The sequence below is a fragment of the Genypterus blacodes genome, unplaced genomic scaffold (assembly GCF_046128005.1).
Source record: "Genypterus blacodes isolate CSIRO-AG114 ecotype Tasmania unplaced genomic scaffold, CSIRO-AGI_Gbla_v1 ptg000003l_1, whole genome shotgun sequence".
Classification (NCBI taxonomy): Eukaryota; Metazoa; Chordata; class Actinopteri; order Ophidiiformes; family Ophidiidae; genus Genypterus; species Genypterus blacodes.
In genome coordinates, this window is record NW_027466817.1 from 8,296,982 (window position 1) to 8,311,619 (window position 14,638).

The 14,638-nt window shown below is 40.8% G+C and overlaps 1 protein-coding gene across 26 annotated transcripts in view; it reads left to right on the forward strand.

Moving 5' to 3' along the window:
* Nucleotides 1-13,214, forward strand: part of LOC142995581 (von Willebrand factor A domain-containing protein 5A) — a 34,528-nt gene extending 21,314 nt beyond the window's left edge. The window contains exons 1-24 of one of the 26 annotated variants that reach the window (XM_076146695.1): nt 3,572-3,859; nt 4,289-4,351; nt 4,671-4,873; nt 4,964-5,186; nt 5,330-5,493; nt 5,585-5,699; nt 5,817-5,992; nt 6,085-6,173; nt 6,427-6,571; nt 6,864-6,943; nt 7,058-7,172; nt 7,296-7,454; nt 7,544-7,647; nt 7,810-8,030; nt 8,550-8,588; nt 9,306-9,332; nt 9,740-9,787; nt 10,499-10,546; nt 11,120-11,143; nt 11,356-11,394; nt 11,835-11,921; nt 12,177-12,340; nt 12,606-12,729; nt 12,822-13,214. In XM_076146695.1, the coding sequence (XP_076002810.1) occupies nt 4,309-4,351; nt 4,671-4,873; nt 4,964-5,186; nt 5,330-5,493; nt 5,585-5,699; nt 5,817-5,992; nt 6,085-6,173; nt 6,427-6,571; nt 6,864-6,943; nt 7,058-7,172; nt 7,296-7,454; nt 7,544-7,647; nt 7,810-8,030; nt 8,550-8,588; nt 9,306-9,332; nt 9,740-9,787; nt 10,499-10,546; nt 11,120-11,143; nt 11,356-11,394; nt 11,835-11,921; nt 12,177-12,340; nt 12,606-12,729; nt 12,822-12,901 (2,517 nt within the window). In that variant the 5' untranslated portion in view covers nt 3,572-3,859; nt 4,289-4,308 and the 3' untranslated portion in view covers nt 12,902-13,214. Of the gene's footprint in view, nt 1-3,571; nt 3,860-4,288; nt 4,352-4,670; nt 4,874-4,963; nt 5,187-5,329; nt 5,494-5,584; nt 5,700-5,816; nt 5,993-6,084; nt 6,174-6,426; nt 6,572-6,863; nt 6,944-7,057; nt 7,173-7,295; nt 7,455-7,543; nt 7,648-7,809; nt 8,031-8,549; nt 8,589-9,305; nt 9,541-9,584; nt 9,641-9,739; nt 9,788-10,127; nt 10,229-10,498; nt 10,547-11,119; nt 11,144-11,355; nt 11,395-11,834; nt 11,922-12,176; nt 12,341-12,605; nt 12,730-12,821 lie in introns of those variants that run through there. The other 25 variants (XM_076146704.1, XM_076146747.1, XM_076146713.1 and 22 more) reach the window with 25 other exon arrangements.
* Nucleotides 13,215-14,638: the final 1,424 nt, after the last annotated feature.

A 14,638-nucleotide genomic window follows, 5' to 3' on the forward strand; every position in this document is an offset into this window, starting at 1 on the left:
GACTCAGCATACTTCCATTGAATTCCATTAAATCATACTTCAGTAATCGACAGCATAGTGCGTTCTGGTGTTCAGATAGTCTAACTTAGTCACAGGTGAGTGAATGATCTCAGGTTAACATGTCAGTCATTTCAAGTTTGTCAAGTTTACTTATAAACTCCCCTTTAGCACATCAACACTATTGTTTCATGAGTTTTAGTAGTTGTGGTTCTTTGACTGAACCTACTGTAGCTGCAGTTTTCTCAATTAAGCTTGACTGCCAGCTCCAAGTCCACATCTATTACCAAGGTGCAAATCGACAACACAGGTAATAACCAAGCTACAGTTTTAAAATGCATCTTAAGCATCAAAGACTCTTGTAGGTATTCAAAGGTCATTGTGACCCTTTGTGAGATGAGATGTATAGAGATTCCATTCATATTAGTGGATGTTGTGTATGTTACTCCCTATACATTTATCACTAAAAGCTCATAGTTGAGTCACTTGAGTCTTTGTGTGCTGACGGGATGTAGACCCTGTCAGCAAACATTCACCCTGTGAATGAGGTCAAACCAGTAAACTCTACTCCCACCCGTCAGTGAGACAGCCGTCCTTTGTGATCCAAATGTCTGTGTTCTCAGTCATCCAGGTCAGTATATACTGTAGATGTATGACTAAAACCACAGCGTTGAGGTGTTCTGACCTTTGCTTTTCAAGTTCGCCTTCAAAGTTGTAGATAAGAAGGAGGCATATCTATTCTATTCTCTTCTGCTATATTTCAGATACCACAGTGATATACTGGCCCCTCTTTGGTGTTCAAAAGCTACAGAATGTTCACATGTCAGGCCTTAATGCTCAATTTAAGAGAAATTCATTCAAATTCCCTCTGTTTATCTTAACATTCATGTTAGTGAGTGAGCTGTTTGTGACCCTGGCATGAATGCAGCTCTACTGAACAAAAATATGAGTGCACGCTGACATTTCTCATACTATTTCTTGTCAAACTACTGGGTTGTGATATGTTCCTTCCATCAGCTCATATACACTGTGGGTGTGTGCGGGCGCGCGTGTGTGTACATACTGTATATATATACTGAAATGTATAGTAAATATACGTTTAGTATAGTAGTATGCAAGTATTATATTATTAAGTTAGCATAAGGTTAATTGGTTTTGCTCTTTAAATTGAAAGATGCATCTTTACAAATTGCTCTTTATTTTGCATCGCAAATTTTCTTTCTTTCAGTTGAATCAAGTTGAAACATGAACAAAAACATCTGTGACAATTATTATACCACATGGTACAAGACAAATGTACAATATAGGAAGATGAAAATGCACATTTTCATAAACATTTGAAGATAAATCTTAACAATAAAAAAGTAATTAAAATACAAAACACAAAAGGTAGATGCCATCTGAAATAAAGCTTTGATATTCAAGCTGAAATCTCTTTTTCCGTTCTTTCAACACGTTCAGGCATTCATAAGATGATGCTATATAACTATTTTAATAGAATTAACAATTCATCAATGCATTTATCATTTAATCAAAGATCAATCATACATGGGGTGAATCATACAGTAGGGAGGAGCAGGGAGGTGATGGCATTAAGGACACAATGAGACAATAAAGAGTGCTACCTGGCAAATATCAGTCACCCTGCATCACTTTCATTATAACAAGGATGGATGACAAAAGATTTCAACCACAACTATGTCACATTAATCAACCATAGTAGGGCTGAGAGTGAATTCCAGATGGGAAAATATTCACCATCAGCCACATTTAATGGGCTGAAGTAAAGCAGTGCATCACAGTACACTGTATCTGATTCCACCTGCCTTCCCTAATCTGAACAGCTTTCCAAGAAGTGTGAATAGTAATAATAGTAATAGTAATAATAATCTGAATTGTGGATCTGATCACATCTGGATCTGGTGCACTGCAGGACTAAGATACTACATGCTGGTGGTACATCTGTTGGCTTCTTTACAGATCGTAAAATGCATTAAATAAGGATGAATATGCCCACATCCACACAAATGAAAGTACCTGACCAGAGAGACAAGCCTCTGCTACATCGTCCATGCATATGAAGTCACTGTATTAAAGTGGTGAAAAATAGCTATAGTATAAAAATAACAACACTGTTTCCTTGTTTGTCTGAAGCTGAGTATACATTCGTCATGCACAACTGGGCGTTTGATTCATTGGAGCAGGCCATTCAGATGTGCAGCACTAAGGTCCCTTTTGGAGGTCTAAAGTGCATTGTGTATCATTCATTTCTCACTGAGGCGTTTGTTAGAAAGCAGGTGAGGCTTGTCTCCAAATCTCAGCTCATTACGTGTTTGGAAATGACAGCAACACACAGCTAAGTCTTATGCGTGCAAATAGATTGATAAACAGAAGAAACTTGAAGAGAAGCATCTGATTTGTGATGATCTGTACATGGACACTCCAAGGCCATGGCTGTCCTTGGAAGTGCCTCTTTACATGTCTTTCCTTTAATATCCGTATAGATATAATATCTGTCTATCTATAGAAATGTGTCTTTAACCTTCAGCCATGTTACAGTAAATCTGCTTTGGGTTGCGGTGCAGATTTACTTTGTACTTTCCCCTGTTTCAAGACTCCAACGGACAATCTGGGGCTGCCACAGACAAAACAAGAATAATCATGACAAATTGTCATGAAGTGTGTGGTTTTCAGCTCAAAATGGTGGACATAGATTGTAGGATGAAATGTGCCCACCGCTGGCCAACAGAAAGGAGAAGGACAAGTTAAGTGGATGCACGTTCGTTCAGCAGCTCGGCTCATATATGACTACCAGACCTTCAGACATTACTGCAGTTGAGGAGGGAAAAGGCAGGACAATGATCTACTGAGGACCTGTGACCATCCTCCGGGATGCCTGATTCACTTATAGCCACAGACCCATGCAGCTAAGATTGCTCCTGATGTAAGGGGCTCACCAGATGCCACATTCAATTCAGATTGAGGCACCTTCGTTGATAACACAACAACAACAACAACAACAACAACAACAAGGCTATATTACTGTTTTTTCTTAACTTAAATTACGTGTCTATCAAATGTTACACGAGCTGGTTAGTTTTCCGATGCATCACTTTATTCAGACAGTGCTTCCCTCTGCCCCGATGCGGAAACAGACTGGGCTCAACAAACAAGTGGGGATTCAGCCAGTCAGCATATTGGGATGCGGCCATTGTGACATACTGTATCTGTCTGTCTGTCTCACGGTCTGTCTCTGCTGCTGCTGTCATATCGCTGTGCCGTGTCATATCAATGCGGAAAAACAGTCTGTGAAATCAACCAGAGAAGGACTTTGTGTTGTTGTGGTGTTTATTGCTCAAATATATGCGTTTACTTGAGAGGTCAGATAGCGAGTGGAAAAACTTTAAAGCCCAGTAACTCTTAACTGGTGTCTGGACCAGAATAAAACGTATGATTATATAGAAACGATGAGAAACGATATGTTTAACAATAATTTCAAATCAAACTAGAAGAAATTGCGATAAGCGCACTAGCGAGAAAGGAGAAGTGATTCTCTTAATGCATTGTGGGTATTGTGTAAAGTCCAGTGTGGTGGTGAAAACAGAGAGAGAACATCTGGGAGCTTCTGTCCTACTCGGATTTCGCACTCCAGCGTAGCATGAACCGGAAACTCGCCACGGTGGGACACAGTTCGCGCACTCTGCCTGCGCACTTTTAAGGGAGCAGAACACTGACATCTTTCCGGTGCCACTAAACCGAAACCGAACACATCCACCCTATATCAGAGTGACTCGCAATTGCGAAAACCACACACACACACACACACACACACTCTCTGCGCACTAAGAATATCTTCTTACAGGTAAGACTTATTCTTTTTTTTAACAAACCACTTAAATAATGATAGCATACCAAACTAAAAGAAGTCCCGGACATTTCATGTGACGCATGCAGGTTAACGGTAGAATACAAACTTATTTTAGTTGTTTTTAAATCAAATGAAAGTAACAGAAATAGCTGCTTGTGTTAGAGTGAGACCTGCATGAGATGCAATAGTTGGCCTAATTTTATAAGTTGCAACATGGAAATAGCACAATTTTAGGAGATACATCAACAAAACAATGATGAACGCCCTGTACTTCCCCAGTATGAACTTGTATTTAACTTGCTTATTTGTGCAGTGATTAGATTATTTGGATAATTTGGGCCTGTAAAGCCCTTGGAGACATTGTATGTGATATTGGGCAATACAAATAAAATTGACCTTCCTTGATGACTTACTTTCCTACAGCTATTACTTGGTACTACACAATGGTGACCTGCTGTGGCCTGCTTACTGCTGGGAAGGAACCAGGTACAGAGCTGTTTGAAAAACAGGAAATATCACTGACACATACTGTACAACAACAAAAGCCTCACACATGGAGCATAAAACAAATAAAGACATCTTATATTTGGTGCTGGGCAAGCATAATAGAAGTCATTGATTCAGTAAGATGTGAAACAATTGTTTTTCCACCTCTTAAAACGTTAAAGTATTCATGCTAAAAATTCAAGGTTTGAAAACAAATGCGGCGTCTATAAAGGTCTCAGGGGGGCTTGCATACATACACCATGCATAGATTTTCACAAATGTGTGTTGACGTTGTTGCTTTGCCTCCGTTCCACTTCAGTTCCTCTGAAGAGCATTGAGGTGGAGGTGGAGGTGAGGGACCATGTGGCTTCAGTGGTCTCCACTCTGCTCTATGAGAACAAGGAGGACAAACCAATAGAGGCTGTTTTTGTCTTTCCTCTGCCTGGAGATGCTGCTGTCTGTCATTTCAGTGCTAAGATTGGACAGACGCAGGTTGTTGCTGAGGTTCGGGAGAAACAGAAGGTGAGCTGGAGAATGACGCTTCTTCTCTGCAACAAAAAACAGCATTCTCCAGTCCAAAGGTGTCCCTGACATTTGTCCTCTGCATTTCAGGCTCGTGAGGAATATGATGACGCGCTGAGCTCCGGTCAGCAGGCCTTCCTTTTGGAGGAGAGCGAGCAGAGCCCAGATGTATTCACTCTGAGTGTGGGCAGCCTGCCTCCAGGAGAGAGCGCCTCCATCAGGCTGGAGTATGTCACTGAGCTGGCTGTGCAGGCTGATGAAGGGCTGAGGTTTTGTCTTCCTGCTGTGCTCAACCCTAGATACCAACCTCAGGGTAGGAAACCATGAACCCTCAAGTTTCAGCGTGCAACACCTGCAGGAGTTTTACTTTGGCTCTCTTACTGCTCGGCTTTGTATGTTTCCTTTGTGTATCTTTTAATCTTCAATTGAGATATTCCTATCTTGCTGTCTTTGTAGGTAGTGCAGACGGTGTTCAGGTGACCTCTGTGCCAGCTTCCCTTGTGCCCTACGGTCTGTCTTTCTCTGCCCGGGTGTCCTCTCCTCGTCCTATCTCCAAAGTAGAGTCCAGCTCTTCCTTGGAGGCGCTGCAGTACCTCAACACTGAGCAAACCCAGGCCACGGTACAGTGGTTGTGTGTGAGATTCACCATTTCTGTACAATAATGTAGCCCACAACGTTTTTCATATTTACAGAAATGTTTATGAACTGCAGGTCAAGTTGGCTGCAGAACACAAGTTTGACCGGGACGTTGAGCTGTTGATTTACTACAAAGATGCTCACCAGCCCACTGCTGTGGTGGAAGCAGGCCAGGCCTCTGCTAAGTCTGGTGAGTGGACATGAGTGAAGCTCTGACGCCTCTAAGAGGAGGATCTTCGCCTTCATCCTCCAACTGGAAGAAATGCAGATCTGCGTTCATTCTGCCTGAGTGTCTCTTATGTTTCAGGCACTCTGATGAGCGATGCAGTAGTGATGGTCAGCTTGTACCCTGAGTTCCCCCAGGCTGTGATGTCCTCAGTCGCCTCATGTGGAGAGTTTGTGTTCTTATTGGATCGATCTGGAAGCATGGATTGTCCCATGGGCAGTAACCAGAACGCTCAGACTCGCATTAGCAGTGCCAGGGTATACCGTCAAAATTAATTCTATTCTGAAATCAGTGGTCCACTTCCTGTCACACAGTGGCCTTTATTACATTTCATCTCTCCTTCATCAAGGACACCCTGCTGCTCCTGCTGAAGAGTGTGCCAATGGGCTGCCATTTCAACATCTACAGCTTTGGATCCAGTTTTGAACACATCTTCCCGTAAGTGTTGTGCTATGGATATGTGGTAATGTGGCACTATCAGGGTACAGTTCACATAAAAACCAAAATATCATGCAGACTGCTTGGCAACCTGATGGACACTTATTCAGTGTATATACCTGAAATTATAGTTTACTTACTTACTTACTTACTTACCTACCTACTCCATAGTCAAAACAATCAGTAGATCAATGAATTGATCAAAATAATCAATTGAGGCAGCCTCAGTGTACACGTGTGTTTCTGATTGCAGTAAGAGTGTGAAGTACAGCCAGGAGACCATGGATGAGGCTTTGAAGAAAGTTGAGACCATGGAGGCTGATATGGGAGGAACTGAGATCCTTCAGCCTCTCAAACATATCTACAGTCAGCCATGCATCCCCAGTCAGCCAAGACAAGTAATACACACACACACACACACACATCACAAGGTGTTACATAAATAAAAACACAACATAAATCATTCAACACATTGTCATTGTTGATGCACTGATGCCAAGAACAGATCTAGAATAGAGTGACCACGCCTTAGCTGTGTTTTGTTTTGTTCTGTTCTGGTCTGGATAAGTCCTCTGGTATGATGAATCATATGTCTCTCTGTGTGTTGTGTGGACGACTTTGTGCAAGTGCTGCATGTTTCAGGCTTGAATGTAAATCCACCTATTGAAGTGTGTAATCTCTCCTCCCTAGCTGTTTGTCTTTACTGATGGTGAGGTGGGGAACACGAAAGATGTCATTCACCTGGTAAAGAAGAACTCTGGCTCCCACAGGTGAGGACACAAAAACAACAACCGCAGACATCTACTGTACATTACATCACATTACATTACTGTACATAGCTCCTAAAATGGGTTGTAGTTAGAAATAAAAGTGCTTTGTTGTAGGTGTTTCTCTTTTGGGATTGGCGAGGGAGCCAGCTCTGCTCTGATCAACGGAGTGGCAAAGGAAGGAGGAGGCCACGCTCAGTTCATCTCAGGAGGTGACAGGATGCAGCCCAAAGTAAGACGGCCCAGAATCAAGATGTTGAATTCCATTTAAAAACCCTTTTTGGACAGGAAAGGTGGTTACAGAAAAACGAAAAAGCAGTACCTTCCCTTTCTTTTTGAACCTTTTTAAACACAGGTGATGCAGTCACTGCGCTTTGCACTGCAGCCTGCGGTTGTTGACATTAAAGTCAAATGGGATTTGCCAAAGGGAGTGTCTGTCACTGCTCTGTCTCCACCCATTACAACACTTTTCCAGGGTCAGAGGTCTCTAATTTATGGCCAGCTCACTGGACAGGTAGGAGCAATGTTTTTTTTAGGAACAAAACATCTTAAAACTGTTCTGTTCCCATGTCCTGAGTCCTGAGTTTTCTAACACCGACACAGAGTTCAAAGGCAGCAGAGGGCTGTGTGACGGTGACGTACAAGCTGGCAGGTCATCCCTCTCAGAACCAAATGCGCTTTGGTCTCAAACCCACAGAGGACACTGGGTAAAACTGGGTTTGGTCGTATACTCAGGGCTGAACATAAGTACTGTATGAGAGAGAGAGAGAGAGAGAGAGAGAGAGAGAGAGTCAAGCAGCAGGATTGAGTTTGCAAAATTAACTAAGTTTCTGTATTGTTGCGGTAAAGTATCCACTCTTTCTTTTCAGACTAACAGTCCACAGGTTGGGTGCTCGCACTCTGATTCGCTCCCTGGAAATGGAAGGGAGAGAGAACACAAAAAAGGAGGGTGGAGGAGTGAAGGAGAAGGTGGTGGAGCTCAGTGTTCAGTCAGGAGTGAGCAGTTCCTTCACTGCTTTTATCGCTGTCAACAAAGGCAGTGGTGATGCAGTCCAGGGGCCTCTAGTGCGCAGAAACGTGCCAACACCCAGTAAGTTTCTATCCAAGCAAGTGAACAAACGTACAGTATGTTACACCTGCTGCTTTGAAGTCATTAGTTGATGATGGTGATGATGAGAGTGTGACAATAAGAAAAGGCACAGCTTTCATTAATACAGGACTATCAATGATCAGCTCTCATATGCAGATGCTAAACTGCATTCATTCAATGTAATGCTTGATGAATGAATGATAATAAGGTTTTGTAATCCAAAAGAACAAAGTCTCCAATTTGGCTTTCCTATGCTCACCAGTACAGAATACATTCCCTTCAAAGTAAGACTTTTAGTAAAGTAAAGCAAGACAGGAAATACTGAAAGTACTAAGAAAATGATCACATAGCAAAAGTGTAAGAGAGTATCGGGGATGATAAAGGCCGAGGGGATGCTGCCAAAGATACCTTACCTTAACTATAAACTGAATTTCATATGTAAGTGAGAAAAAAAGAGTTATAATAAGCTGATTTGTTTTATTTACTTTCCCACATGTTCCAACTCTCTTGTTATTTCAGGGATGGGCCTCAGGCTTTGCAGTGCACCTTATTCTCGAGGTAAACTTCAAGCTGAATTTAGTGCACACTAGTATAACTCTCAACAGCACCACACATAGCTCTGGTCAGAATGATCCTTACATACTTCATGTTAAGACATGATAGAAAATGTCAGACTCTCTAACGGTTGTTTATCAGACATACTGAGCCTTTCAATCAATGTGTTTTGGGAATCCAGACAGATTCTCTTTGGCCAGAATCGTTAAGGTTGTCGACCTCTGGCCTAAGGGATGCTGCCAAAAATACTTTCATATGTAATTTTTGTGACAAATGAGAAATAAGTGTTCAGCTGTTTTGTTTGATTTACTTTCTAACATATAATTCCCTTCTCTCTTGTTATTTCAGTGATGCCCTTGAGATTTATGGCTCACAGTTCTCCTCAAGATAAAAGCTTGAATTTAGTAACTCTCAACAACACCACACATACGTAGCTCTGGTCAGAATGATATTTATATTTTCTATCATGCCTTTATATGAAGTATGTAAGACTCCCTAAATGTTGTTTATCAGACACACTGAGCCTTTCAATCAGTAAGATTCTGTTTGGCCAGAATCGTTAAGGTTGTCGACCTCTGGCCTAAGGGATGCTGCCAAAAATACTTAATCTAAACTATAAACTGAATTTCATGTAAGTTCGGTGACAAATGAGAAAAAAGAGTTTAGCTGTTTTGTTTTATTTACTTTTTCAACATGCTCCAACTCTCTCATTTTTTTCAGTGAAGCGCGGTGCTCCTCCTCCTCCAGGTAAAGCTTTAATTTAGTGCACACTAGTATAACTCTCAACAGCACCACCCATAGCTCTGGTCAGAATGATCCTTACATACTTCATATAAAGACATGATAGAAAATGTCAGACTCTCCAACGGTTGTTTATCAGACACACTGAGCCTTTCAATCAGTAGAAATGTGTTTTGGGAATCCAGACAGATTCTCTTTGGCCAGAATAGTAAAAGTTTTGGGAATCCAGACAGATTCTGTTTGGCCAGAATCGTTAAGGTTGTCGACCTCTGGCCTAAGGGATGCTGCCAAAAATACTTAATCTAAACTATAAACTGAATTTCATGTAAGTTCAGTGACAAATGAGAAAAAAGAGTTTAGCTGTTTTGTTTTATTTACTTTCCAACATGCTCCAACTCTCTCATTTTTTTCAGGGAAGGTCTTCAAAATGAGAGGCTGCAGTGCTCCTCCTCCTCCTCCAGGTAAAGATTTAATTTAGTGCACACTAGTATAACTCTCAACAGCACCACACATAGCTCTGGTCAGAATGATCCTTACATACTTCATGTTAAGACATGATAGAAAATGTCAGACTCTCTAACGGTTGTTTATCAGACATACTGAGCCTTTCAATCAATGTGTTTTGGGAATCCAGACAGAATCTCTTTGGCCAGAATTGTTAAGGTTGTCGACCTCTGGCCTAAGGCATGCTGCCAAAAATACTTTCATATGTAATTTTTGTGACAAATGAGAAATAAGTGTTCAGCTGTTTTGTTTGATTTACTTTCTAACATATAATTCCCTTCTCTCTTGTTATTTCAGTGATGCCCTTGAGATTTATGGCTCACAGTTCTCCTCAAGTTAAAAGCTTGAATTTAGTAACTCTCAACAACACCACACATACGTAGCTCTGGTCAGAATGATATTTATATTTTCTATCATGCCTTTATATGAAGTATGTAAGACTCCCTAAATGTTGTTTATCAGACACACTGAGCCTTTCAATCAGTAAGATTCTGTTTGGCCAGAATCGTTAAGGTTGTCGACCTCTGGCCTAAGGGATGCTGCCAAAAATACTTAATCTAAACTATAAACTGAATTTCATGTAAGTTCGGTGACAAATGAGAAAAAAGAGTTTAGCTGTTTTGTTTTATTTACTTTCCAACATGCTCCAACTCTCTCATTTTTTTCAGGGAAGCTCTTCAAAATGAGAGGCCGCAGTGCTCCTCCTCCTCCTCCAGGTAAAGATTTAATTTAGTGCACACTAGTATAACTCTCAACAGCACCACACATAGCTCTGGTCAGAATGATCCTTACATACTTCATATAAAGACATGATAGAAAATGTCAGACTCTCTAACGGTTGTTTATCAGACACACTGAGCCTTTCAATCAGTAGAAATGTGTTTTGGGAATCCAGACAGATTCTGTTTGGCCAGAATAGTAAAAGTTGTCGACCTCTGGCCTAAGGGATGCTGCCAAAAACACTTTCATTTGTAATTTTGGTGACAAATGAGAAATAAGTGTTCAGCTGTTTTGTTTGATTTACTTTCTAACATATAATTATTCTGCAGTCCAGGGGCCTCTAGTGCACAGAAACATGCCAACATCCACTAAGTTTATAAACAAGCAATCGTAAAGGTTGTTGACCTCTGGCCTAAGGGAAGTCAGAAATACTTCATTTCAGCTCACGTTCTTCCCACGACAAGTTGATGACAAATGACAAATAAGAATTCAGTTGTTTTATGCCCAATTTCTTTTTTTAAATTTACGTTTGAACATGCATATAATTCCCTTCTCTCTTGTTATGTCAGTGGTGTTTGGATGCGGTGCTACAGGTAAAATATTGAATTTTGCACACACCTGTATAACTCTAAACAACACAACACATACTTTTTCTCTAGTTAGAATGATATTGTAATGTTCTGTCATGTCCTTATATTGACTTAACTTAATATGTAAGATCATGTAGCTGTTGTTTGTCATCATAATATAAGACAGTTTTCAGTTCTATATTTGTATGTATTATTATGTTTACTCCATTTCCCAGTTGCCCTAGATATGGCTATGGCTGCTGGACCTTATAGAGGTGTGTGTTTGCCTTCAGGGTTCTTTGTGTGTGTGTGTGTGTGTGTGTGTGTGTGGTGGAGGAGTTTAAGCTTAAAATGAGAAAAAGAGAGTTTTACTTAAGCTCTTCAACCAAAACGTTGTTTTGTGTTCCTGCACGACCTAATCCTACAAATGCTTTGACTTAAATGGTGCAAGCAAGTTTCTATTATTGTTATTGTTATTCTCATGTTGAAAGTAAACACTTGAATTGAACACACTCCTGTATATATGAAGTCTCAACACCTACACCACATGTCTCTGGTGAGAGGGGTGTTTTCTGTCACGTCTTTTATGAACTATGTAAGATTTGTAACTGCTTTTTGTTCTCAGCATATGAGACGGTGATGGCATGGGACACACTGAGCCTCTCAATGAGTCATATTTCATTTCACTGTTGGCTTTTTGATATTTATTTCTCAGCTAAAAAAGGAATTTCTAAACGTATGGCCACAGCACAATGTCATGCAGAGGAAGAGGAGGATGATGATATGTCCTTTGGGATAGACGGTATGTTACCATAATGACGCATAACTTGTGTATTTTTGTGAATGTCATCATTACATTCTGCTTTTTAGAGTAATGTATTTTAAGCCTTATTATTAGTAAGAGAGTTGTGTAGTATGTTGCATTTCACAAAGACTATGCATCCATCACAGTAACATACAGCAGTGGCCTCCATCCAGGACCTACAGCAGATAGAAATACATGTCAGATGAATGGATTTATTGATCTTGATCTAGATGATCTCTTTGTCATCAACAGGAAGTTTTAGGTCTGCAGACGTTGAGCCTCAGCAGCCACCCAGAGACCCCCTGCTGCAGATGGTCTCCCTCCAGAAGGCCTCTGGGTGCTGGGTGCTTGAACCAGCTCTTGCTGCTGCACTGGGAAAGACCACTGAAGAGGTGGAAAAGCCAAAGCCTGCATCGGTGGGTTGTTAGGAAATATTTAGTCTATACATTACAAAAACCTCATTTGATCAAGTCCATACATAACTTGTTGCACCTCTGGCTGCAGCTCATCCCTGCATGCATCGAGTCAAAGACAGAAACCCCTGTCAGGTTGTCTGTCAATCACTTAGACTTAGACACTTGCTTGTTGTTCAACTCAGGTTCTTGCAGGGAGGCCAAAGTGAGGTTGAGTTGATTGCTTCCCAATGATTTCTTTGTTCTTTTCTTGGATTTGTGGAAATAGGTGAAGAATGAAGTGTGGGCCACCATCCTGGCTCTGATCTGGCTTCATGGTTTTAAAATGGATGCCCAGGAGGAGTGGGAGCTTCTTGCTATGAAGGCTGCATCATGGCTGCGTGCTGAGAAAGGTAATGATGATGATGCTATGATGCTATTATGTACAGATGTGGCCTGTGCCCTCTACCAATCACTTCTGTGTCTGTGATTGTTTGTTTTTTAGCACCATGTGTGACAGAGTGTGTGGAAGCTGGAAATGTGCTGCTGGGCTCCACGGTGCAGAAAGAAGCTCTGGGGCTGTGAGGTTCTCATTAAGCCTGGATTCTCCTCCAGCATTAAATCACAGATGCAGATCCGTTCCTTCCTTTCCTGTTAATCTATACTACTACGCACCTTAACATAGCATAACATCGTTGCCTATTGCTCAAAGGCCACCTAAGATCAGCTTTGTACTATTTTGACTTACTTTGTTTAAACCACTTTACATTTGATATGAGGAAGAAGACGACAACCATTATATGATTAGACAAAGATGTTCTCCTGCCTTAAATGTTGAATTCTGTGTTGTATCAAACTGTCTTTGTTTGTGAAAATTAAAAATATTGTGTGATCTGCACATGGTGTGGTGGGGACTGAACACTGAATGTATTTTAGACACAGAAATGAGTCTTTATACAAAATCTAAGCAGGCATGTAAGATTTTAGTACTTCAGTGATTTGTGAATGAAGGTGAATATTCCATTTCAGTACAACAAGTCAAGATACTATAATGAAGCTAACAAGCATTATTATCCTGCGGATCTGTGCATCAATAACAGGAAGAGGTCTGCACTACAGCGCCCCCTGTTGGGCTTTTCAGGTTAAAGGTTAGGTTAAGTTAGTTTGCGGGCATTCTTTAACAAGTTATTGAAAGTGATCTACCAAATGGTCAAGAGAACCATTAAAGGGTTAATTGGTGCTGTTGCTAATTAACTAACTAAATCTAACTGAATTGCTGCTTTCAACCTTTTAAAATGTGATGCTTTAGGGTATTTGAACTGTCTGTCACACATGATAGGCAAATTGAAGGCATTAGCTGTGGTAAACTTCAAAAACAACACTTGCCATGCGATGACTCAGCATACTTCCATTGCATTCCATTGATTCATACTTCAGTAATCGACAGCATAGTGCGTTCTGGTGTTCAGATAGTCTAACTTAGTCACAGGTGAGTGAATGATCTCAGGTTAACATGTCAGTCATTTCAAGTTTGTCAAGTTTACTTATAAACTCCCCTTTAGCACATCAACACTATTGTTTCATGAGTTTTAGTAGTTGTGGTTCTTTGACTGAACCAACTGTAGCTGCAGTTTTCTCAATTAAGCTTGACTGCCAGCTCCAAGTCCACATCTATTACCAAGGTGCAAATCGACAACACAGGTAATAACCAAGCTACAGTTTTAAAATGCATCTTAAGCATCAAAGACTCTTGTAGGTATTCAAAGGTCATTGTGACCCTTTGTGAGATGAGATGTATAGAGATTCCATTCATATTAGTGGATGTTGTGTATGTCACTACCTATACATTTATCACTAAAAGCTCATAGTTGAGTCACTTGAGTCTTTGTGTGCTGACGGGATGTAGACCCTGTCAGCAAACATTCACCCTGTGAATGAGGTCAAACCAGTAAACTCTACTCCCACCCGTCAGTGAGACAGCCGTCCTTTGTGATCCAAATGTCTGTGTTCTCAGTCATCCAGGTCAGTATATACTGTAGATGTATGACTAAAACCACAGCGTTGAGGTGTTCTTACCTTTGCTTTTCAAGTTCGCCTTCAGAGTTGTAGATAAGAAGGAGGCATATCTATTCTATTCTCTTCTGCTATATTTCAGATACCACAGTGATATACTGGCCCCTCTTTGGTGTTCAAAAGCTACAGAATGTTCACATGTCAGGCCTTAATGCTCAATTTAAGAGAAATTCATTCAAATTCCCTCTGTTTATCTTAACATTCATGTTAGTGAGTGAGCTGTTTGTGACCCTGGCATGAATGCAGCTC